This window comes from Notolepis coatsorum (genome assembly GCF_963971535.1).
Source record: "Notolepis coatsorum genome assembly, chromosome: 18".
Taxonomy (NCBI): Eukaryota; Metazoa; Chordata; class Actinopteri; order Aulopiformes; family Paralepididae; genus Notolepis; species Notolepis coatsorum.
The window spans coordinates 58,512,484-58,539,590 of record NC_140182.1 but is presented as its reverse complement, the minus strand read 5'-3'; the positions used below and the strand labels follow the sequence as shown (position 1 = coordinate 58,539,590).

General features: G+C 47.5%; 1 protein-coding gene across 1 annotated transcript in view; it reads right to left on the bottom strand.

The window, feature by feature from the left end:
• The window catches only part of tspan33b (tetraspanin 33b), a gene marked incomplete at both ends in the record, with an annotated part of 106,841 nt that extends 80,587 nt beyond the window's left edge, over positions 1 to 26,254 (bottom strand). Inside the window, one exon of the mRNA XM_084335216.1 lies at positions 26,159 to 26,254. Coding sequence (XP_084191342.1) covers positions 26,159 to 26,254 — 96 coding nt within the window. The remainder of the gene's footprint in view (positions 1 to 26,158) is intronic.
• Between the last annotated feature and the right edge of the window lie 853 nt (positions 26,255 to 27,107).

Here is a 27,107-nt window from a genome sequence, read left to right as displayed (position 1 = left end):
CGCGGATAGAGTGGTTCTTCGTCGTGTTCATGTACATTCATCATGTGATTGAGACATGACTTCCACCTAGCCACCCTCTCAGCGGCCGTCTTCGATGTGGCAGCAGTCCAGTAGATATGTGTGGGCGCCATTTTTTTATCACCTTGCAGTCTTTCGCTTGTGCAACCTTGTCTAGCTTCTTAGACAGACCTTGAATTACATAACATAACATTACAGAACAGTCGTATGACATACATGACATACAGATAGACAGTACTGCTACATCTATAAATTTTTTGACATACCAGATTTGCAATTACAGTACTGTTTGTGATACAAAAAGAGTCCAGAAAGAAAAGAGTATATACATTAGGATTGGGTAGGTGGGGGTGGGGGGGGACTGTACATTGGAGGTGGTTGGGTGGGTGGGGGGGGGGGGGGGTGGGGGGTGGGTAGGAGGGGTGGGATTGAATGTGGGATGCCTTTCGACATACCTTTGGCCACGTGCCACACATCGTAGAAGTGTTTGATGCCCAGATCTCTCAGGTACTTTTGAATCTGCGGGTGACGATCTGTGACAATACAGTCCAAGGTCACCGATCGGTCGTTCAGAAGAGCGAGGCTTCTCCTCAAGCCCTCTAATTCCATATGGTAGCTGCCTCCCACCTCATTGCTCTGTTGAGGTACAAGGAAGGGAAGAGCAATGAAATAGCCTTTTCAAAATTCCACCATCCCACAATTTCCATTTCCTAACCCCCGCTCACACACACAGCCAGCCAGACCACTTCACACCTACAGCGATTCAAGATTCAAGACCGAGAGCTTTGTGTTCGTTTGAGCACAATGAAGGGTGCGGTGTCTCTTCAGACTTGTTAATTACCTGAATTAGTTGGACGTCTATGACATGATTGGTGGCAAGTTCCATCACAGAGTAACTTCCGTACTTAGCACTGTGGCCTGTTGAAAATAATAATAACAATTTCAATCAATGTAGTGCAATATTAAAAATGTATTCATAAAGTAGAAATTTGACATTGGGGAGCTTTTTCTAACCTGGAGAATCGGCTCTCATGTCACCGCCGATTATCACCGTCTCTTTCTGGCTTAATCTGGCGAGGGTAACCTCTTGGTCCTTAGACCACATGCTGAGAACAGCGGGTTCCAAGAACTTCTTGGCGTGTTCCCGAAACGCTCTGTACTTTATTGTGGAGACGTGTAACGCATTTAGGACCTAAAAGAATAAATGAATAACGCTTTGTTAATATGCACGTGTGAATCACAAACAAAAACATAATGTATATCTGACTTGTCAATCAAATCAATCAAATCAAATACCTTCTCCATTTGGGTGAAAGATGAGCCAGTGAAAAAAACTGCTGCAGAAAGCTGAATATTTCCAGCTGGTGTGCTCCCGATGAGAGGCTGACTTGCCCACTTACGGCTGTATTTACAACCGGGGCAAACTTGGGAGACAGCCAAGAAGGTCCCTCGCGTAGTTTTGTTGATATGACATCGAGCATCGCACACCGGACACTGTTGGAATAATTCCAGTAGACTGTCTTCGTAAACGATGTATTTCTGGACCTCATAGATTGGTTTTGACGGTTCCCTGCTCGAGAAAAACACAAATAAATAACACGGCACAACTATACAGCTTTTCTATTTTTACGGGCCATGGAGATCTTTGTAACAACTAACTTACGCTACAATTGAGGGCTCGCTCATCAAAGAGTCAATGTTGAAAGTGGAATCCTGCGGCTCTGGAACATCTATCGAGCTGTAGGTCACTTCATCGTCATCAGACTCCAGTCGTGGTCTTTTACTGGGTCTAAACCCCTTCACAGGTGTTGACGTGGATGGTCCCTGTTGATTAGACCAGTATCCAGTATTTGGGGTCCCAACCCCAACAGATACAGACACGACTTTCGCCTGAACACCTATTTACAAAACATAGTTTAGTCAAACAAGGGATTTATTGATAACTTTGCTCACTCACTCACTCACTCACTCACTCACCCACCCACCCACTCACTCACTGACTCACTCACTGACTCACTCACTCACTCACACACTCACTCACACACTCACACACTCACACACTCACACACTCACACTTACTTTTCTTGGCGCCGAGGAGAGTGGCAGCCTTTTCATAGCAGCTCCCACCCCCTTTACTTTTTATCGCGTTTACTACTTTCTTAATTATTCTTTTTGTGATTATACTTACATAATAGGTGTATAAGTGACTGTGCGTTGCTTTAGACCAAGTTAAGGCATTTGTAACAACTTCTGTGAAGTTAGCTGAGTTAGGAAAGTTCGGTCGAGCACAGCTCTGAACAATGGACAACAACACCGGCGGCTGGCTGGTTTACCCGCGGCAGGACAACAACAACAACAACAACAGCAACAACGGCGGGCTGGTTTACCCGAGGGAGGCTCTCCTCTGCTTTCGAAACAGAGTTGCAGAACCACCGAGGAATCTACCAGCCGAAATAAGGATTCGCAGACGGGGAAATCGAGCTGGCACGAGCGTGAAGGACAGGAGAGAGGACAGCAGGAGATTCAAGCCTTACCTGCCCGCTGTCGTCATGGGGAACGTGCGATCGCTGGTCAACAAGACCGACGAGCTCTCAGCCCTGATGATCAACCAGCGTGAGTACAAGGAGGCAAGCCTACTGTGCTTCACCGAATCCTGGCTGAACGAGAACATCCTGGACAGTGCAATAGAACAGGAGGGTTTCACGGTGGTGCGCGCCGACCGGAGTAAACAGAGCGGCAAGCGGAGAGGCGGAGGGCTTGTTGTCTTTGTGAACTCCAAATGGTGCCACCCGGGGCACATCACCATTAAGGAACGTATCTGTTCCCCCGACATTGAACTATTGGCACTGAGTCTGCGGCCATACTATTTACCGCGAGAAATAACACACGTCCTGGCTCTCACTGTTTACATCCCTCCCAGCGCGGCGGCGGCGCAGGCGAGTGACGTCATACACTCCACCGTCGCGGCGCTTCAGACAAAACACCCGGATGCATTTATTTTTATCAATGGGGACTTCAACCATGTCAGACTGAACAAGACCCTGACAAACTTCACCCAGTATGTCACCTGCAAAACCAGGGGAGACAAAACTCTGGACCTCCTGTATGCTAACGTGAAGGAGGCTTTCAGTGCGACTTCCCTGCCCCCCCTCGGCCAGTCAGACCACAACCTTGTGAGGCTTGTATCCACATACACGCCTCTCATTAAGAGACAGCCTCCGACCACCATGTCTGTCCCACAGTGGTCTGACGACGTCGAGGAGGAGCTACAGGAGTGTTTCAGGTCGACAGACTGGGATATGTTTGAGAGGGCTTACGGTGATGACATTGATGGACTATCCCACTGCATCACAGACTACATCAGGTTCTGTGAGGAGAGCATCGTACCCACAAAGAGGGTACGCTGCTTCTCAAACAATAAACCCTGGATTAGCAAGGACATTAAACACCTGCTAAACAGGAAAAAGAGGGCCTTCATGGCAGGGGACACTGAGCAGGCCAGGGCTGTCCAAAGGGAGCTCAAAAAAGAGCTAAGGGCAGCCAAGGTCAGCTACAAGGACAGGCTGGAGGGCAGACTACAGGCCAACAACACCAGGGAGGTGTGGGCGGGGGTCAGGAAGATCACTGGTTTCAAACAGCAGGGCACAGCTGTGGAGGGCCCTCCAGAGCGTGCAAACGAGTTCAACTCGTTTTTCAACCGCTTTGACCAGAGTGGCCTCCCCACACCCCTCCCCCCACCCATCGACACCAGCACCAGATCACACCTACAAAGCAGCCCCCCCACCCCCCACCCCCCCACACCCATCAGCAACGGCACCCCACCCCCAACACCAGCAGACTGCCCACCACCCCCAACCCTGACGATCACAACCAGTCAGGTCAGTAGGCAGCTCTCCAAAATTAATGTAAACAAGGCCAGAGGACCGGACAACACCAATCCCAGGGTGCTCAAGGTATGTGCAGAGCAGCTGGCAGCACCGCTCCAGCATCTTTTCAACCTCTCCCTGAGGCTGGAGAGGGTGCCCCAGCTCTGGAAGACCTCCTGCATTGTCCCGGTGCCCAAGAAGGGACGTCCCAGCACCCCCAACGACTACAGGCCAGTCGCTCTGACGTCACACGTCATGAAGACGTTTGAGAGACTGGTCCTGCAACACCTCAAGCCCCTGGTGCGTGACTCCCTCGACCCCCTGCAGTTTGCATACCAGGCAAACATCGGGGTGGAGGATGCCATCATCTACATGCTCCACAGAGCGTACACGCACCTGGAGAAGCCGCGCAGCTCAGTGAGGATCATGTTCTTTGATTTCTCCAGCGCCTTCAACACCATCCAGCCGTCACTGCTAGCGGAGAAGCTCTCTGCGATGCAGCTGGAGCACGGCTTGGTGGCCTGGATCAAGGACTACACAGGCCACAGTACGTCAGACTAAAGGACAGTCAGTCTGACGTACTGGTGAGCAACACCGGCGCCCCCCAGGGAACTGTGCTGTCACCCTTCCTCTTCACCCTCTACACCTCAGACTTCTGCCGCAACTCCAGCGGGTGCCACCTGCAGAAGTTCTCAGACGACTCCTCCATCGTAAGCTACATCACCGACGATGATGAGGAGGAGTACAGAGCCCTGGTGGAGAGCTTCGTGGGGTGGAGCGACAGCAACCACCTCCAACTCAACACCAGTAAGACCAAGGAGCTGGTGGTGGACTTCCGGAGGGGCAAGAAGAGGCCCCCCCCAATTCCCATCTCCATCCGAGGGGTGGATGTGGAGATGGTGGACTCATACAAGTTCCTTGGGGTACACCTGAACAATAAACTGGACTGGTCGGACAACACAGAGGCCCTCTACAGGAAGGGACAGAGCAGGCTGTTCTTCCTGAGGAGACTCAGGTCCTTCAATGTGTGCAACAAACTGCTGCAGTCTTTTTACCAGTCTGTTGTGGCCAGCATCCTCTTCTATGCTGTGGCATGCTGGGGAGGCTACATCAACTCAAGGGACACCAACAAGCTCAACAAGCTGGTGAGGAAGGCTAGCTCCGTGGTGGGAGTCGAGCTACCTAGACTTGAGGTGATGGTAGAGAGGGGGATGATAAGGAAGCTGGATGCCATCATGGAGAACCCCTACCACCCCCTCTACGACGAGCTAGTCAAGATGAGAAGCTCGTTCAGCCACAGACTCATCCCCCCCCGACACTCAACTAACCGCCTCGGACAGTCCTTCATACCAGCGGCCATCAGGCTCCACAACAGTGGGCAGCGACTAGCAGCCTCCAGGCCCCACAACAGGGGGCAGCGACAGCGACTGCTACCAGACATTGACCTGGGACTTATAGGAACCCAAGGGGGACAAAGTAGACTACCCTGGTACTTTGATTAATGTATACTCAGTAGATAGTAAATTATTATAACACTACCTCTAGCATACTGCACCTCATGTGACACTGTGAATAATGTGAATATTCCTCAGCTAGTCAGATAGTAAATTATATTGACCATATTGATCAAATTGTTTACACTGCCTGTGTTGTCTTTTACTACCTGTATACTGTGTTGTTTTACTACCTGTACCCCTCCCCCCCTCCCCCCCATGCTGCTATGATGCCTGAATTTCCCCAAGGGGATCAATAAAGGAATATCTTACACACGCACACACACACACACACACACACACAGATGAATAATCTTTCGTCTTGTTTACATCAGGGTCCCCCACTTTCAATTCATCAGGACATATATGACATACATGACATACAGATAGTCAGTACTGCTACATCTATACATTTATGACATACCAGATTTGATTTGCAAATACAGTACTGTTTGTGATACTGAAGGAGTCAAGAAAAGGGAGTATATACATTTGACTGTATATACTGTATATATACTGTATATTGACAACCATACTGGGTAATTTACATTGGAGGTGGGGGGGGGGGCACACTGTATAAACAAGTAAAACTGTACATTGAGGGGGGGGGGGGGAGACACTATACAAACAAACAAAATTGTACATTGGACTATTGACAAAACCATACTAGGCAAATGACTGTACATTGGAGGGGGTTGGGTTAGGATATTTACAGGGGCCAGTGTTGAATTGCAGTCTCCCGTAGGTGTCCCTTGAGAGATGTTTTGAAAGTGGGTGATCCACATTCCTTTACAGCTTTGGGTGAAAGTGGTGGGTGAAAGGGCCAATCTAAACAATCCTGGGTCACATTATTACATTACATCACACTGAGTTACAAACCTACCTTGACTCTTGACATGTGAACGTAGTGTTTTCATAGAAAGCTGTGTACCAACAGAACGTATCTTTGGGTTGTCTGTCTGGCAACTGAAGTCCCTTGAAGCAGGAGAAAGGCGTACATTGGCGCTGGAACTTGTGGCCTAAGAATGACCAAATAGTAAAACAATTACAATATAATCCAAGCCACAAAATATAACGTTACCTTGTTTACCTCTCACTAGTTGTGTTCTTTTATTTAGCAGTTATGACTAGCTTGCTTCAATAGTTTTCTATAACGTTACTTTATAAAGAGCAGCAGTTATATACTATAACGTTAGATTGTATTTATGATAACATATCTCACCCAACCCCCAATGTTCCCTCACACATACAAACAGTGAACGTAGCTAGCAACAGTCAGTAAGTTAGATGGCTAATTACGACATATCTACTTACTATTTGTGTCGGGTCGCGTATTGAAGGTACAGCTCCTTTGTTTAGCACCAACATGGATACCACGCCAGCATCAAAAATACCTTGATTGGTAACGTCCTCGGTGGAAAAATGTGCAGTACAAACCCGAGTATTAGACGTTGCGACAGAACTTGGAGGGTCGCCAAAAACGAACTTGTTCCATTGTTGGCGAAGTTCGGCATCAACGGGAAAACTGTGCAAAGACGTCTTAGTAGCTTTACAGCCAGGAACGGAACATGTTCTGCGGGGTTTGCTCATCGTGGAATATAGGCGAGTGACGGCATTCCTGTTTCTAGGTAGTAGGTGTCGGCTGTAGGTAGCAAGAATGGGGGCGGGCATTAGCTCCAACCACAGAGCCAATCGCATCACCGTGCGCTATCCACAGCGCCCAGTGACGTGCTCAGGGACGTCAAATCAAAATGACCCGATTTACTAGAGGCAAAGAGGGGATGGGCTGTAACTGAGGAATTCGCCAATATAGTATTTAGGCCCAAAAACACATTGATACGAACTCCTATTACTATAATACAATGCTAGAGACTGAAAAATGACATTTATAATGCATGGGACCTTTAAGCTATGATTAGATAAGAGGTGTGCCAATCTTCATGTAGGCACGTTGTAGCAATGCATGTAAATGTGAGTGTTGCTGAGGGCTGTTCAGGGGTTCTGGAGTAACAGAAGAGAGAAGGAGAGCTAATTTCCTACATTTAAGTTTTGTACCAAAGTATCCCAGTGGATGTTACAAATGGCATTACCCTGGCTGCTCGCCATTGTATTGGTATGATGTTATCATTAATCAGCTAAGCTTATCTAGGAGTAGATAACAATGGACCTCATTCACCAATATTTCTCTTACGACAACCTCCTTGGAAGTTCATAAGAGTTATTAACTCCATTTCCACCTGTCTCTTAGCAATAAACAAATGGATGACGAACAACTTCCCGATGAGCAATATGGAGCAACTTACTCCTTGGATCAAACCCGAAGTCTTGGTGTTATAATAGACCCAGACCTAAGCTTTAAATCACACATCAACAAGGTGACAAAAACATCATTCTTACACCTTAGAAACATAGCTAAGGTACGGCCGTTTATAAATAAAAAAGACGCTGAAAAACTGATCCATGCCTTTATCTCAAGCCGACTTAACGACTGTAATGCACTCCTCACCGGCCTCCCAAAAAAAACACAGAATGACTCCAACTCATTAAAAACTACTAACTAGAACAAAGAGGAGAGACCACATCAGTCCTCCTCCTTATATACAAAGCACTAAATGGCACAGGACCAAGCTACATTGCAAATTCTCTAGTCAACTATGTGCTTTCTAATGGATTGTTTACACAAATTCAGTAACTAATTCAGTGCTAATTACATTGTGATTACTCCAATATCCATAGGGACAGAACAGATACAGAAACGACTTATTTATCGTCTGCAATCTGATGTGTTTTTAAAGTAACTGTAATGGATTTTCTTTTGTAATTCCGATTCGGATCATTATTGTGATTGTATGTAATGAGGTGTTGATGATACAAAAAACCAAGCCAAGCAGAAACAACCAAACAACAGGTGAGGTTGTAAATAGTTAAGTGCTAATTGGATTGTCGTGACGGTTTATTTCACCTTGAGAATAAATCTGCATGATTTGGTGTTCATTTACAGTCGCATGCACAATTTCATGGTTGCTAATAATGTGTGTGTGTGTCTGCTTGTCTATATGCAAAAGTGCCTGTAATTAGGTGAGCTACTGTGTGAGCTACTGTGTGTGTGTGTGTGTGTTTGTTTACTTTTGTTGAAAAACGAAAGATTGCTAACTCAAGGTCCTATGGTGTATGCAGTACAGTCGTGCCGTGAGAGAGTTGCAGACCCCTTTGTGCACTATGGAGAGATGAAAAGGTTACTGACGCACAACATATTCAAAACCTTTTAACACTTTTAAAACCTTTTAACACTTTTTTTTTTTTTATCCACTTTTTCTCCCATTTTTCTATATTTTCTTCCATCCCAATTTCGTATCATCCAATTCAACCCTCCCCTGTCACGGACGCTGTTTCTTGCCTCCCACAAGCCAGCTGCAATGTGGACTAAGTCATACATAGCACAAGTCCCCTCCGGTACTTGAGGTAACAGCAGTCGCATCTTTTCACCTGCGCAGCTCGATCTCTCAGTGGCGAGGAGTAACGCGTGGGAGGCTCACGCTGCCCCCGACACTTCCTGATTCTACTGCGCAGGCGCACCAACCGACCTGTAGGAGTCGCTGTCCACAACGCCCGATCCCCACCCATCAGTTTCCCACCCCCTAATACGGCCAATGTGTATTAGTACGGACGACCAGCTAAACTGAAAGCAAATGTGGAGCGCTGAGCTCGAACTGACAAGCCCAGCGTCTCCAGCATTTCGTGGTGAGCGCCTTGCCCACTACGCCACGTAACCACCCAAAACATTTTAACACTTTGAGTGCCAGCGACGTGTTATGCCGTCTTATCATGCCCCCCGTTGAGTGCCGACGACGCGATTTGTCGTTTTATTTTTTTATTAGCGATCTGAATTCATATTTCATCAACCGAGTCTCCCGTTGGTACAGCAGCCCCTCTAGGAGCCCCGATGGGAAAATACCGCCCCATATCGTCTATCCCTGTGTAACTGCAGACCATTCGATTATACTGCTGGATCCCTGTGGGGGGAGCCACCTGGCTCCATTATGCTGGCGAGGGATCTGATGATGAGGGAAGTGATCGCGAGTTGGAAAGCAGCGTGGAATATATATTTACAGCAGCCAATAATCAATCAATAAACATGATCGATATTTGGAATGGCGATCAGGAATTGGAATAATCTTTTTGGAGAACATCTGATCTAAGGTAAGGAGTCTATGTTACCAGTTTTAGGATAATCAGAGCTGTATTCACTGAGATAACAGCATGTCCCGTATGTGTGTATGTGTGTGTGTGTGTGTGTGTGATGTTGAGGAAATGAGAGAATCGATTTCTCAGCTCGCTTCTATAGCGTGCATAAGTACACCCGTGTTTTTATGCATTTTAGGGTAGTGATACAAAAGGTAATTTTATTATTATTTCTTTTTTTTTTTCGTTGAAATAAGTGCTGTAGGTGATTTGATTTGATAATGAGTATTAAACAACAGTTAGTTCTTCCAACCAATTCATTTGATGAGGAATTCCATGAGTGCTGATATTCAGGTGTCACTGAATTTAACCCTTTCACTGCCACACAACAGCCGGTTAACACTTTCACTGTGACAATACAGAAGGTTAGCCCTTTACTATCACACAACCGACGGCGATGCTCCATCCGCGGAGCTAATGATGCTAATGATGGAGCATCGCCGTCGGTTGTGTGATAGTAAAGGGTTAACCTTCTGTCGTGTGGCAGTGAAAGGGTTAACTATACTGTATGTATCACTCCGCCACCTGTCCATCATCTTTGAGCCCACGTTGTGCAGCAGAGGGTTAAAGTAGTTTGTGAAGAAGTGCCGACCTCACAATATTGAATCAATAAACTGCTGTCATGACAAGACAAAAAGCAACACACCCAATGGCAACTATCTTTCTTGGGAACCTCACTGCTTCTCAAGATTTTCAAAAAGCAACATTGACCTTTCTCCTAGGCCTGTGTGTGTTTCTGCACATGGTTGTGTGCGATTGGTGTGTGTGTGTGCGTGCGTGTGCGCGCGCGTGTGTGTGTCAAGGACGTGTGCCAGTTCGCCTGTAACTGTTCCGCAACAGTAAGTGACTTCCGGGGTAGGCCTGATTGGCCCCGACAGGCACGTGACGCAGCAAACTCAGGACGCGCAACGAGGCTGCTGAGAGCTGTCGCGCGGAAATAGGCTGTCTATTGCCATTCTCTAACACAAACTCTAACCTTAACCAGCTCCTTAACAGCGCCTAAACTTAACCGTTCTAACCTTAACCAACTCCGAAACAATGCCTAACCTTAACCTTAACCATGCCTAACCTTAACCATAGAAAGAATATTGCCATTCTCTAAGACAAACTCTAACCTTAACCAGCTCCTTAACAGCGCCTAAACTTAACCGTTCTAACCTTAACCAACTCCGAAACAATGCCTAACCTTAACCTTAACCTTAACCATGCCTAACCTTAACCATAGAAAGAATATTGCCATTCTCTAAGACAAACTCTAACCTTAACCAGCTCCTTAACAGCGCCTAAACTTAACCGTTCTAACCTTAACCAACTCCGAAACAATGCCTAACCTTAACCTTAACCTTAACCATGCCTAACCTTAACCGGCGAAAGAATACACGTTAAAAAAAAATCACGTTAAAAAAAAAAGATTTGATGGGATTCGAACTCACCAACAACGGACCGCAGGATCGCAGGACCGCTGCTCTGCCAGGTGAGCTGAAGCGCCGAATGAAAGTCATGGCGTATTTGGACGGTTACGTAATTCCGCAAGCTCTGCCGCTCGGCTCCGCGGAGCGTGCCGCGCGGCAGAGAAAGTTGCGCGTCACGTGCCTGTCGGGGCCAATCAGGCCTACCCCGGAAGTAACTTACTGTTGCGGATAAGCTATAAGCTGCCAGTTCACGCGTCTTTCCAATACAATACAGTGAAAGCATTCCAGCGATGTGTTGGAGCTTTTGAAACAAGGGTGAATCAGTCTTTTCCTGGTGGGATTGTGCTACGAGCCACTGAGCGGAGCCGCGGGGATGGAGGACGGAGGATGGAGGGGACAAAGGACTGATGGATTAGTCGGCCTGCAGCCGCTCTCGTCGCCCGGGTCTGGTAAACAAACACGGCGCTGCCAGGACTTCATCACGAGCGACTGGTTCCACACCAAGCTCTACACACACCCCATAGACCCCATACGAAAATTAACTATACGGTAAAAAAAATAAACAAGGTGTTGCTGTGTGTTCTTCTCCGTACACACCATATACTATGCTGGAAGTAAGTGAATGACTGTAGAAATACTATGGTGAAACATATACATAGTATTTATATGGAAAGTATCTTTATACTGTGTGTATTTATATATGTGTACTGTATACATATATGTTATATGTATTTATATATGTGTATGCATATACATAATGCATTTATACCTGTATCACTGTACATAATATTGTAACACTGTACATGCATCAGATTAGCATTATTACTCAGTAGTATTGATTTATATATATCCTGCTTCATCACATCACTTATACGTTGTATATTGTTATGCACTTTACTGCACTCTGGTTAGATGCCAACTTCTTTTCATTGTACTGTACTTGTGCTGTACGGTGACAATACATTTGAATCTAATCGTATCTGTAACTGAGGGGTACAATTCCCTGACTGTATTGAATAAGTATGGTATCATTAAACCACTACTGAGTTATGTACATTACTACTGGCCATACAGTACACATGTATATGAGATGAACACCCACACAATAACACGGCTTAACAAAGAAAGTACTGTTTATAATATTTATTAGAAGAGCACCAAGATTATCTTACATTTATTAAGAATTAGAGTTGCGCTTGTAAGGCGAAGAATGTGCATGAATAGGTCAAGAGCGTAAGTCCATGAGCATATTACGAAGGGGATAATTAATACCACCTGTAGCTTGAGAATTATACAAGGTACACTCGTAGGTCAGCTGGAGATACTAGGGGGGGTTCCCTCCGGTTGTAAGCCAGCAGGGGAGAAGATTTGTCGGTAGCAAAAGTCTGGATCAACGAGGAATAAGGAGACTCCAGGTACAGGAGACGGTGCAATAATCCCTTGATCCGTAGACAAAGCAACAGCTATTCTCCGGTATGCACTGCCGCATGGATGAAAGCTAGCCAGCCTCAGAGTCCTAGAGGCGGGCTCGACGGTGCTCCTCACAGGGTAAATCCCACACGGTAGTGGGGGTAGACGATTCTCTGCTCCAGCAGCCACAGGACCAAAGCAATATAATCCAGCCGAAAAGGGCTCTGTAGTCGTCGGTGTAGGTTATCCAGTGTACATATCCACACGGTTCTCGTCTAGGGCTCCTTGGATGACGGCACAAGGTTAGGCCGCCCAGCCTGGATAAGCACACTAGCTCGGTACGATGAAACGTTGGTAATGCTGGTCACTGTAGAACGGTAGCCGCACGATACACTATACATAATAGACTATTACTTAATAATAGAATAGGTCGAACTCGACGATACAGCGTTAAACTCTGACACTTCAGCTATCAATTCGCACGCGGTCTCAAGGCTCTATTTCGGGGCAAAACGGGCCCACTTCACAGCACGTTGTATCGTGGTGAAGGCTTCAACTTGTTGGGGTAACTAACTGCTGTATCCACCTGCAACGTATTTATACGTAAGGTGAATAATCTAGTACCAGCCTTATTTCTGTCTCGTATTACTGCGCAAATCTGGGCATGTTGAGACATGTCTTAGCGGTGACTTTGAACTAGACATTGGGGGTATGGCCGTGGCGCCTAGGGGTTCGCTGTCCAATAGGAGAACGAATATTATGGTCTGGCCTGTACTAGGTAAAGGGATATTCCGTGTATATGTACAAAGAATATACAAGGGATATCAGACGATATACAAATACTATACAATATATCTCAAGTAATAAATATATATATTCGGTTTAATCTGACCCTTTGTAACAGCCGCCTCCTAATTAGTCCGCACCTAATTAGATAAGCAGAGACAGATTAACCGCACTGTCCACTACTCAATGTCCGTTGTGAGGAGTAGGGCGATTCACAAAGTCAGGGGGTCATGGTCGTCATTAAGAGAGTCGGGGAGCCTTGGCAACTCTATCAGCCTCGCCACGGGTCGAGTGTATGTCCGCCCCTGGACGAGCACTTCTGCCGCTCTGACCTTTCCGTCGGCACCAGTGATCACTTTGCTTACGCTGCCGGCCGGCCACATAGCTCGGGGTAGTGACTGGTCGATAATCATGACGACTGTGCCCTCCGTCAAATTGTCTCTTTCTTTTACCCATTTCTGGCGGGTCTGTAGAGACGGTAGATAGTGGAGGAGGAAACTGTTCCAAAACTTGTCAGCCAATACTTGACTGTACCTCCACATTCTTCGGCCGTTCGCTTCTTCAGGTCTGTACACTGTCTGTGGGAGCGCGGGGTCCAGCCGCCCCATCAAGAGAGTGTTGGGGGTGACTGGGTCGACATCTGCTACATCACTTGAGACGTAACCGAGGGGCTTTGAGTTCAATACTCCCTCGATCTCCGTGAGGACTGTCGTGAGGACTTCTTCCGCCACGGTCTGGGCCCCAAGCACGGCGTACAGGGCTGTCTTTATTGAACGTACTTCTCGTTCCCAAGTTCCCCCGAAGTGAGGTGCATTCGGGGGGTTAAACTGGAAATCAATCTGAGAGGGAGCGAGGTGGGTCTTAAGTTCTGGGCCCATAGCTTGGAAGCTCTCTCTCAGCTCTCTTTCTCCGCCTTTGAAGTTTGTCCCGTGATCAGACAATAATACAGACGGTTTTCCTTTCCGTGCTGTGAATCTCCGGAAGGCCATAAGGAATGAGTCCGTACTCATGGTTGGAAGGAGTTCTATGTGTATCGCTCGGGTGGTCATGCATTTGAATACAATACCCCACCGCTTCTCCGTCCCTCTTCCTTTCTTCACATACAGCGGGCCGAAACAGTCCATACCGGTGGAGTGAAAGGGCTTGTCGCCGAGTCGGAGGCGACAGGGGGGTAGGTCAGCCATCCGGGGTATACTGGGCTGTGCTCGCCACTTGCGACAGTCTAGACAGGTCCGCTGGAAGCGTCGTACTGCTTCTCTTCCTTGCAGTATCCAATAGCGACGTCTGATCTCAGCAAAGACTCTCTCTGCCCCGGCGTGGTGCACGTCCTCGTCGTATTTCTTTATGATGAGCTCTGTGACCTTGTGTCAGCTGTTTAAGACTATCGGGAACTTGACGTCATCTGTTAAGTCTGGGGCCCTCCTCAGACGACCACCCACTCTGATGAGATTATGGGCGTCGCTCTCAGGGGCCAAGTGGAGCAGTCTGCTGTCTGACGGGACTGGCTTTGATCCCTGCAGACAGTCTAGCTCGTCGGGGAACGAGTCTCTTTGGGCTCGCTGTAGCAGAAGGAGTTCTGCTTCTTCGTAGTTAGCTGCATTAATGTCAGTAGTGGAGGGAACCTCAGGGTGGTGCCACAGGAATGTCTTTAACTGCGCACTCTCAAGGGTAGGGCAGTCGTCTATGTTGGGATCTGTGGGGACTAGTGTGTGTGTCAACCCACAGAACATAGATTTCTTCATCTCTGCCTCCTCTTTACTAGCCTCCCGTGGGGTGGGTGTAGGCCACTCTTCTTCCGGGAGCTTGAGGAACTCGGGACCGTCACTATAGAGATTGTGACGTGTGAGGTCATCCAGGGACATTCCCCGTGTGATGACGTCGGCTGGGTTCTGCTTTGTGTCCACATACCTCCAGCATGCTGCTTCTGTTAAATCTTGGATCTCTGTGATTCTGACTCCCACGAAGACCTTGTATCTACACGAATCGGACTGGATCCATGTGAGTACGGTCATGGAGTCTGACCACAGGATTGTTCTTTGCACCGGGATGGTGAGTTCACGTTGGATTAACGTGGCGAGTTGCGCTCCTACTAGGGCTGCGCAGAGCTCTAGACGCGGGATAGATTGTTGCTTGCGGGGGGCTATTCTTGAACGAGCCAGGATGAAGGCAGTATGTATTTCTCCTCCCTCCTCTCGGGCCCGCAAGTAGGCCACCGAACCGTAGGCTACTTCGGAGGCGTCGCTGAAGACGTGCAGGTCCATCTGACACGTCTCCAGCCGCACTGTGGGTGGGAAGTAGCTGCGGCGTATGTTGACACCTGGGAGCGAGCTGAGTTCTGTCTCCCACTCTCTCCATGTGGAAGCAAGGTGGTCGGGTATGGGGTCGTCCCAGCCCTGGTCCTTGTCCCATAGCGCTCGTACAATCATCTTTGCCCTGGTGGTGTAAGGTAGAATACATCCCAACGGGTCATATTGTCTGGCGAGTGTTCTGTACACACTCCGTCTTGTGGTCGGTAGTGAAATCGACCTTCCCTGCTCCTTGGTCAGGGGTGTGTGTCTATAATGGAGCGAGTCTGTTTTGAAGCGCCAGACTAGTTCTAATGTCATTTCTTGGGCTTCACCTGGGATGGTCGCCATCCAGGTCTCGCTGCTTGCTGCCTTGTCCTCTGGGGAGAGGCTGCGCAATACTTGAGGGTCGCTGCTGGCCCACTGCCGGAGATCAAAGCCGCCTTTGATCAGGGAGGCGCGGAGCTTGAGTAGGAGGGCCTCGGCTTCTTCTGGCGTCGAGACGCTTTGCAGACAGTTGTCCACGTAGAAACTATTTCCTACACTTTGTCTGACCTCTTCATCAGCTGCTGGGTCCTCTGCAACGTGTTTTTGCAGTGCGAACGTAGCACAGCATGGGCTGCATGTGGTTCCGAAAGGGAGGACTTCCCATTGATAGATGGATGGTTGCTCATCCCCGATCCTCTCTCTCCATAAGAACCGCAGCAGGGGCTTGTCCTCTTCCACTAGTCGCACCTGCAGGAACATCCCTTTGATGTCGCCGCTGATGGCCACCTTGTTCTGGCGGAAACGTAGCAACACGCCTAGTAGAGAGGGGCCGAGTGTTGGGCCGGGCAAGAGCTCTTTATTCAGATTTTGTGATCCGATCTGGTAGCTGCAGTTAAACACAATACGATCCTTGCCGTTGTGGTGGACCTTGTGGTGGGGCACGTACCATGATTCGGTCGTCTATTCGGCCTCTTTAATGTCAATTCTCTTTATGTGTCCCGCTGTGATTAGCTTGTCAATCTCAGCGCGGTACACAGTAGCTTGAGCGGGGTCTCTGGCTAGGCGCCGCTCTGTGTTCAATAGATACCGCTCCGTTGCTTCTTTTGGGGCGTGGAAGGTAGGCATACCCTCTCGCCTCAGGAGTGGAGTTGCGTATCTCATCACTCCGTTGACTTTGACTCTCTTTGTCCCCTGCTCGAGGAGGGCTATGGCATAAATGTCTTCCTTGGAACGAATGTGTTTCTTTTCGTTCTTAAAGGGCATTGTCTCTAGTGTCCATAGCCTCTCGACGTGCTGTAAGAGGGCGGTGTCTTCTTCAGTCACTCTGGAGTGGAGGCAGCGAGTGGCTGCTGTTCGGTTGGGAGACCTGGAGAGGGGGCCTTGTAGTGTCCATCCTAGGCGGGTCTCGACTGCTGCTGGACAGCCTCTGGGCCCAGTGTGGACCCGGTCCATCGGGACGATGAGGTGTGCGTGGTCGGATCCTATGAGCAGGGTCGGGGTGGCGCTGTCTATGAGCGGTATAGGTAGTTGACGCAGGTGCACGTATTTGTCCATCAGCTTGGCGATGGGGTAGGTGTACCGCGACAGGCCTATGTCTTGGCTGGTGAAAGCGTTAGTGATCCTATACCGTCTCTCTGGCTGCCCGCTTGCTGCGATAGTGAAGGAGACGTTCTCACCCTTGATCGTCTTCAGGTCTCTTCTTATAGTCCGAATCGTCATCGTTTCTTCACTCCCCCGCAGCCCCAGCTGGGCCGCAGCGGATGCGAGGAGGAGGGTCTTTTCTGACCCGTCGTCAAGGATGGCGTAGGTGTCCATGACCTTGTCCTCGTAGCTCAATGTTACGCGGACCACCTTCAAGAGCACCCGGGCGCCCCCGCTGCTGGCGGGGTCAATGTACATAACGCTTGCTTTGGTGCTGCTTGAGGGTGCGGGTTTTCTTCTGTTACTGTCATGTAAAACGTCCAAGTGGGCTCCGTCACACCGACTACACCTCTTCTTTAAGCGGCACTCGGCTGCCATGTGACTGCGCGCACAGCGGTAACAGCGGCGGTTGGACTTTATCCATTGACTCACCTCGTCGGCGGTCATCTTCTTGAACGTGTCACAGTGTGACAGCCAGTGTTCCTTTTCGCAGTACTGGCATACAATCTTCCACTTCTCTTTCGTCGAGGGGGTGCTGTGGTTCTTGTTACGCGGTACTGATTCGGCTTGGTGCATGCCGGTCACCAGCCTGCGGTTATCGTTTGATCTCTTAGGTCCCTCTCTGGAGCTTGGTACACTCCGCACGAACGTATCCAGTCGTAGGCTGCTGACTTCTCTCGCCAGGAAGTCGGCCAGGTCTAGGAGGGATGGCTCGGGACCGTTGGGATCACGGTGGTCTCTTTGCCGCCTGAAGCGCTCTTGTCGGGCGGGCGGAAGCTTCTCTAATATTCTTTCAACATTAGAGTTCACGTACAGTTCGTGCCTACCCTTTTCCTTTTGTGCCCCCAGCATCCCTACCAGGGATTGTACCTTGATAGAGAGGTCATCTAATGAGCGATTGTCTGTGGCTAGGGGTAGACGGTCAATATTCCTTATCTCTTGTATTACGTAGTCCCATATGCATCCATAACGTTGGTCGAGGGCTACTAGAGCTGCGGTGTATGGGGTACTTGAGTTGGAATATGCCAGCGCTATATTATGCGCTCTGGGCACCTTCAGGTGCTTGAGTAGGATAGCATACTTGTACGTTTCATCGGGGACATCGGACATCATTGTCTCTAAGCACATTCGTAGCTCTGTGTACTGTGCTCTGTCCTTGTGTGTGAAGTCCGGGAACGTCGGTGTGCCAAGGTACGATGCCATGGATGGCTGGCACATCGGTGAGCGTTGGGGGAGAGGCCTCCCAGGCGAGTCTCCCCTTCCGTGTCGTTGTGGGCTGGTACCTGGTGGGTACCAAGGCCCGGGTACCCAGGTGCTGTTCCTCGGGGCTGGTCGTGCGTCAAACTCACCCTTGAGTTGAGTCGGGGGTCTGTAACGCAGGGCCTCGGGGGTAAAGTCTGGGCTGTACTGGACCTCCTGGTCCTGTGGAGTACGATGCTGCTGGTGGGCTTGACTTTCCTCCTCTTCCTCTTCTTCTTCCTCTGCCAGGTCTTCTAGATCCTGTAATCGTCTATTTAGTCTCTCAGCGGCGTAGGCCGGTTCTTCCCTGTTGCTGGGTCTCGCATGGACCGGTCGGGGAGGGGGTTCGGAGACGTGTATAGGCTCTTTCTGTTGGCCGGGCTCCGGGTCGCTTGATCGGGTAGGGGACGGTGCCCTAGACCCTTGTCTTGACGAGGCCCTGGAGCTCCGTGCGGAGGGAGGGGGGGTCGCCCTGGCAATCAGTTGCTCCATTATCTGCGCTTGTAATCGGTCGCGCTCGGCTTCGCGCTTGATGTGAGCGAGGTCGCGCTCTGCTTCGCGCTGGGCTTGGGCTGCGTCGCGCTGTGCATTGGCGGCTTCGCGCTGTGCATCGGCGGCGGGGTGCTGGGCTTCGGCGCGGTCCCTTTCAATATTCTCTTCCGTCTGGAGGCGTCTGGTCTCCAGGCGTATGCGGTCGTCTTCACTCCTTTGCTGCGCCTGGAAGCGCTCTCGCTGGGTCGCAGAGTGTTCGCGTTCACTAAGGGCTTGCGCTTGGAGCTGCGCGTGGAAGCGTTCTCTTTGGTCTGCAGATTGTTCGCGCTCACTCAGTTGTTGAGCCTGCAGGCGGTCTCTTTCCATGGTAGAGTGTTCGCGCTCACTTTGGTGTTGCGAGCGGAGGCGCTCTTGTTCCATGGAAGAATGTTCGCGCTCGCTAAGCGTCTGTGCTTGGAGTCGATCGTGTTCAGTGGAGGCTGCCAGGGTGGCGATAAATGCCTGCGCCAGCATCTTGTCCGCCTCGCTGGGGGAAGACACTGATGGAGGTGATCGGCTTCTGGCAGTGCTCGTTGGAGATCCGTTCTCCTGTCGCGCTCCGAGGAGGTTCATCTCCTGGGTGCGCATCTCTGGTGGTGGGTCGGGTTCCGTCCCTGGAGCGCTTTCTTTATCCTGGAGCTCTCCGGGGACTATCCCGTTGACGTTGTCGGGGGGTAAAGTCATGTCATGTCCCTCCTGGTCCCCCCCGTGAGCTTGGTCAGTTATGTTAGAACCCACTAGGGTCTCTACTGGCAGGGTCGCCTGGTCGGTAGGGTTTGACATACTTTTACTATCCGCTTTTTCCGCATTTAATATCTGTATAAAGCTAGGTAGTAGACTGGCAGCGTAGTCCTCTAGGTAAGGAGGTGGCTGCCGTCTGCGCTGCGGGCGATCTAGCTTAGGAGAACCGTTTGTGGAGTGTTCATCGTTGGCCATGTCAATATTAATATTATATTAATATTACGCTAGTTACCCTCCGGCTCGAAGGACCAATTGTAACTGAGGGGTACAATTCCCTGACTGTATTGAATAAGTATGGTATCATTAAACCACTACTGAGTTATGTACATTACTACTGGCCATACAGTACACATGTATATGAGATGAACACCCACACAATAACACGGCTTAACAAAGAAAGTACTGTTTATAATATTTATTAGAAGAGCACCAAGATTATCTTACATTTATTAAGAATTAGAGTTGCGCTTGTAAGGCGAAGAATGTGCATGAATAGGTCAAGAGCGTAAGTCCATGAGCATATTACGAAGGGGATAATTAATACCACCTGTAGCTTGAGAATTATACAAGGTACACTCGTAGGTCAGCTGGAGATACTAGGGGGGGTTCCCTCCGGTTGTAAGCCAGCAGGGGAGAGGATTTGTCGGTAGCAAAAGTCTGGATCAACGAGGAATAAGGAGACTCCAGGTACAGGAGACGGTGCAATAATCCCTTGATCCGTAGACAAAGCAACAGCTATTCTCCGGTATGCACTGCCGCATGGATGAAAGCTAGCCAGCCTCAGAGTCCTAGAGGCGGGCTCGACGGTGCTCCTCACAGGGTAAATCCCACACGGTAGTGGGGGTAGACGATTCTCTGCTCCAGCAGCCACAGGACCAAAGCAATATAATCCAGCCGAAAAGGGCTCTGTAGTCGTCGGTGTAGGTTATCCAGTGTACATATCCACACGGTTCTCGTCTAGGGCTCCTCGGATGACGGCACAAGGTTAGGCCGCCCAGCCTGGATAAGCACACTAGCTCGGTACGATGAAACGTTGGTAATGCTGGTCACTATAGAACGGTAGTCGCACGATACACTATACATAATAGACTATTACTTAATAATAGAATAGGTCGAACTCGACGATACAGCGTTAAACTCTGACACTTCAGCTATCAATTCGCACGCGGTCTCAAGGCTCTATTTCGGGGCAAAACGGGCCCACTTCACAGCACGTTGTATCGTGGTGAAGGCTTCAACTTGTTGGGGTAACTAACTGCTGTATCCACCTGCAACGTATTTATACGTAAGGTGAATAATCTAGTACCAGCCTTATTTCTGTCTCGTATTACTGCGCAAATCTGGGCATGTTGAGACATGTCTTAGCGGTGACTTTGAACTAGACATTGGGGGTATGGCCGTGGCGCCTAGGGGTTCGCTGTCCAATAGGAGAACGAATATTATGGTCTGGCCTGTACTAGGTAAAGGGATATTCCGTGTATATGTACAAAGAATATACAAGGGATATCAGACGATATACAAATACTATACAATATATCTCAAGTAATAAATATATATATTCGGTTTAATCTGACCCTTTGTAACAGTATCTAATCGAATCTATTTACGGGGGGGGGGCGGCAGGAATACTATAGTGCTTCACTATAAATGTATATAATATTCTACTATAGAAATATTATGGCCAGTCACTGCAGTCTTTCTGTGGAAAATATCCTTAGTCTGTATGAAAAAAAACAGACTTCCCTATATCTAAATGGTAAATGGACTGCATTTATCCAAAACGCTTTACAACGTATGCCTCACATTCACTCATTCACTGGTGGAGGCAACCATGCAAGGTGCCGACCTGCTCATCGCGAGCTATTTTAGGGGGCTAAGCGCCTCGTTCAAGGACCCGTCGACGTGCTGCCTATTACCAGACGACCGCTCAACCTCCGGAGCCACTGTCCCCCCCCCCTGTATCTGCTGTCTGGCTGAACAGAGATATTGGATAGAGAAGTGTAGAGACTTTTGTGGAGCTCTAGACATGATCCCTGAGCCGAGGTTTGTGTCTTTAGTGCGTCAGTGAGAAAGAGAGAGAGAGAGAGAGAGAGAGAGAGAGAGAGAGAGAGAGAGAGAGAGAGAGAGAGAGTCTAAACTGTGTGCTTTGTGGATTTGTAGCAGTCTGTGTGAGGACGTGAGGAAGAGTTCCATGTTCTCTCTGTCTGTGTGTGTGGGGTGTACGCCTTAAGGTCCCCCTATAGGACCCCCTGCTTTTCTTTATCATAAATCGATCAATAGAGACCGTATTCAATCCCCAATTATCATATCATGGGGGAATATTGGAAAGCTACACTCATTGGCTACAACCAGTGGAGGTTTCTCTATGACAACACGTGAAACACAAATTCACTCATAATTCATAATTATTATTAATTTACATATACCTATATATATATATAAAAAAAAAAAAACTATATATATATATTTTTTTTTTTTAATTATTATTATTATTATTTTTTTATTATAAATGTTTTCCTCTGTAAAAAAAATTCCAGTGTTTTTTTTTCTTCAAAAATGGCCAAAATGTACAGCTCTGAGCAGGCCTGCACTGCAGTATTGCCTGCAGTAATTATTCGTGAAGAAAACTTCACAGGTGTGACCCATTGTTAAATAAATAATAAATAACAGCGAATCAAAATAGGCTATTAACTTCATCTAAGCACGGTCTGTGCAGTTAAACTCTTGCCATTGAATGGAGGATTGATTGATTGACAGCCCTTGACATCCAATACACGGAGGTTGAATATGATTGGCAGCCTTGCAAATCCAATCAGAGATTTCTGCATTGCAAAGTCAAAATGGGTCCAGCTGCATGTGAGGAGGATAGGTTTAGCTCGGGCCAATCTCAAGTTTCTCAAGTTTCTTTATTAGTTGTCATACAGAAGTACAGAATACTTTTATACAAAATGTAACATAAAGAAGCATTTTGTATAAAAGTATTCTGTACTTCTGTATGACAACTAATAAAGAAACTTGAGAAACTTGAGATTGGCCCGAGCTAAACCTATCCTCCTCACATGCAGCTGGACCCATTTTGACTATGTGAAAGTTGAGACTATGAGAAAGTTGTTGTTTAGTAGTTAGTAAGCTGTACAGCTATAACAAGTCAGGCTAAATTAAACTTTGCGCCAACATTAGGACCGAAGTATAAACCAGCAACTGAGCAACATGAAGAAGTGGATTTATGCATCTGGATCAGAAAAAACGTTGTGGATGAAAAAGTAAGTAGGCTACAGTGCTTGTATGCTAACAGTAGCTAGGCAGCTTAGCCTACATCACAATAATAATCACCAAGCTAACTTACTGTACACACTGTAGGGCTGGGCAATTAATCGAAACAGAATCGCGATATCGATTCATAGACCTATGCAATCTAATTTCTAAGTTATGACTATTTTCTTTTATTAAAAAAAACGTTTTTTTTTTTTTTTTTTTTTTTTATTATTTTATCTGGGTTGAACATGATTTGTGGAACTCCCTCTGGTGTTGTGGTCGTGGTATTCACTGACCTTTGGGAAGTATTTCGACATGCACCTGGGTATCTTAGTGGTGTAGTGTATCTTGTAGACCAGGCCCATTGCAAGTTGCTGTACTCTGTCGTCTACTCTAAGCCATCCTAGGTTGTCAAAGTGGACAGGGGTGAGGTGGGTTTTAGGAGTAAGGTCAAGCAGTAGTCTGACCAGTTTGTTTTGTGATGTTTGTAATCTTGTTTTTAGTACCTTTGAGGTGCTTTGGTACCATGAGGTGCAAGCATAGTCGTAGTACCCTTGAATGAGTGCTCCTGTTAGAGTCTTCAAGGTATTCTTGTTTACCAGAGAGGAGATCCGGTACAGGAATCTAGTTCGTTGGTTGACTTAGTTTTATTACATTGGATCCCATTTTGTCACAGGAAAGATTTGCCTCTATAGGATGGAACCCAGGTAGGTAATTTCATCTTTCCTTTTAAGATAAGATAAGATATTCCTTTATTGATCCCCTTGGGGAAATTCAGGCATCATAGCAGCATGGGGGAAGGGGGGGGGTACAGGTTGGGGAAAACAACACAAGCAGTGTAAACAAATAGGTCAATATAATTTACTATCTAACTAACTGAAATATACATTTTTCATTATTCACAGTATCACAGTATCCACATAAGGTGCAGTATGCATAAGGTAGTGTTATTGTCCTACTTGGGTTCCTATTAGTTCTAGGTCGATGTCTGGCAGCAGTCGCTGCCCACTGTTGTGGAGCCTGATGGCCACTGGTATGAAGGACTGTCCGAGGCGGTTAGTTGAGTGTCGGGGGGGTATGAGTCTGTGGCTTCCTTGTCACCTTCACCTAATATGTTTTGATCTGGTCAGGTGCGCTGTCACCTAAAATGTTTTGATCTGATCAGGTGCGCTGTCACCTAATATGTTTTGATCTGGTCAGGTGCGCTGTCACCTAATATGATTTCATCTGGTCAGGTGCGCTGTCACCTAATATGTTTTCATCTGGTCAGGTCCGCTGTCACCTAATGTTAATATGTTTTCATCTGTGTCCACTGACCACTGACACACAGTGGGGGATGTTTTAAAAATATTATTTAATATATAATATAATATAATAATTTGTGCTTCACCTAAAAATTTGGTCAGCAGCCTCCACTGGCTACAACCCTGTGCAAAGATCTTCGAGATCGCCAAATGATTGACGGAACTAGAGCCCCGAGAGTCGGGGGTGGTAATGTGTACTTTTGCGTACTTTGGGGCACGCCTCACATATCGGCATGTAACTCGAGAACCACTGAACGGATTTTGTCACATGAAAAGGCAATTAACAGGCAACAAATAGGGCTTTAATTCTATCTATATATTATATATCTATCTAAAAGAAATGCACACCCGAGCCACTATGGGCCCTTGGATGTTAAGAGGTTAATGTTTTTAAATTTGTGTAGCAAAGAGTAAAGACCATCAAAAACAGTAGTCAAAGTGTATATTTTCATTTTACCGATGTTTTATACGATTTATCGGAAATACGAATTTATCGAAAAATGCTAATTATTGTAAAAACCGCAAGGAAATGACTAAATCCAGATTCAACCCTGCCATTGGAAAGAGGAGCATTTTCCCTATCCATAGATGTATGATTTGGCCATAATAAGGTCAAGGTCAAGTTCAAGGTCAAATATGAATTTATAATTAAAATCGATTATCATTAATTACTGTATCTACAAATCCTTCTGTTTAATCATCTTCCCTTTATTCATTTGCTTAGATTTTTTGTACACATGATCTCAATAAGGTGTTGAATGAGCTCAGTGAGCATTTTCTCCTACCCGTATAAATGTTTGATCAAAGATGCAAAAATCATAAATCATAATTTATATTCTCCTTTTCTTCATTACAATTTACTCAGCCTAGTAACAGACACAATATTTCTGACACTGGAAATACATACCCCCAGGTCCCTAGATGTTCCTAGATACAAAGCACATGCCAATTGACCTTGCAGAAGTGGAGCAATCTTCCATTTACTTAGGCATGTACCTTTAGGCGAAAACGGTCTACAGATTAAATGGGTGAATGTTTTTATGATTTCAGTGTGTGTGGTTGTGTGTGTGTGTGTGTGTGTGTGTGTGTGTGTGTGTGTGTGTGTGTGTGTGTGTGTGTGTGTGTGTGTGTGTGTGTGTGTGTGTGTGTGTGTGTGTGTGTGTGTGTGTGTGTGTGTGTGTGTGTGTGTGCGTGTGTGCGTGTGCGTGTGTGTCATCATGACATCAACTCTCATAAAAGGATGTCTCTTTTATATCTGGTTCTCTAGCAGCAGTCTCTTTGTCACACGTAGCGAACCCTGGAAAAACAACAAACCTAGCCGCTCACAGACACTATGCACAAAATATACTGTCAAAAACAGACAGTGCATATACATTGTGGAATATACTACAATATCTCGAAAGAAACACAATGCAAACATAGAATGTACTTTTTGTAGCTTGTTTAACACAGCAGGTGATGGCTTTATACAGCAGTTGCTACACATCCAGAGGCATCCAGACATTGACTATTATGCAAACCAGCCAGGTGATGAATCTGATGGTTGAGCATGAGGCGATGTATTGAAGAGCAGCTCAAGGCACTTTCAAATAAAAAAAAGTGTACTGTGGACAAATGTGACAGCACCAGCACCACCATCATAATGATGTATGGTTAATATGAATCATATGATTGTAAATCAGTTTAAAGTAGGGGGGCAGGGGGGGGGATGGGTCCTGATTGCTGTTTGTGGCTGAATTACATCTGTCAATGTAGTATTTATGGCCTTTCCTTTCTTTTTTCTTGTTTGCTTGAGAGCACATTCCTTGTCTCGTGTTATTGGTGAAGCTACAACACGTGTGAATGCTCAGTGATTGGAGACATTCAGATCACTTTGTATTCCGGGACACCGGTGCTGTTGTTGTCTTTGGTGTCCTGCGCTCTTTAAAGGTTCCCATCTCCACTTACCCAGAATAAAAAGCTGAAGAAGAAGAGGAAATATCTGATCCAGGGATTGATGAAGGAGAACGTCTCCGCTCGGTTCAGATTTAGTTTCCTGTCCATTGTCAGTTGAGTTCCCTCTTCCAAAAGCACGCTCCCGAGAAGTACTTTCTCACAGAGCTCGAAACACCCCCCCCTAGAATCAGCGGCCCCACCCCGGAGATATTTCTCTACCATGTGGACCAGCTGCTCTGTGTTTGCGTGGAGGGGTTGGTGGGGGGTTGAGCTACAGTATGACGCTGCTGTACCACGCTGGTAGGACCCAGAAATGTCCCGCATGCCTCACGAGTCACATTACACAAAAAATATCTCTGGCCTCACTGCAGCTGAATGGCTGGGGAGCTTTGCAGTATTGTCAGCCTGTCACTGGGTTTGTGCACATACACACACTATCTCTCTCTATCTCTCTCTCTCTCTCTCGTGTAAAATCAACTTGTCTGGCTTGGTCCCCACGTCGCCCCGGTTTGCGTCTGCATTGAGTACTCATTATATTATATACACTGCACTGACTTCAACTCACTAGTGGTTGAGTGAGTAAGCAGGCGAGGCAGACAGGCAGGCAGACAGACAGGTAGGCAGACAGGCAGGCAGACAGACAGACAGGTAGGCAGACAGGCAGGCAGGCAGACAGACAAGTAGGCAGACAGGTAAGGCAGACAGGCAGGCAGACAGACAGGTAGGCAGACAGGTAAGGCAGACAGGCAGGCAGACAGGTAATGCAGACAGGCAGGCAGACAGACAGACAGGTAGGTAGGCAGACAGACAGGTAGGCACTACTAAGCAGACAGGTAGGTAGACAGACAGGTAGGCATACAGGTAGGCACTACTAGGCAGACAGGTAGGCAGACAGGTATGCAGACAGACAGGTAGGCACTACTAGGCAGACAGGTAGGCAGACAGACAGGCACTACTAGGC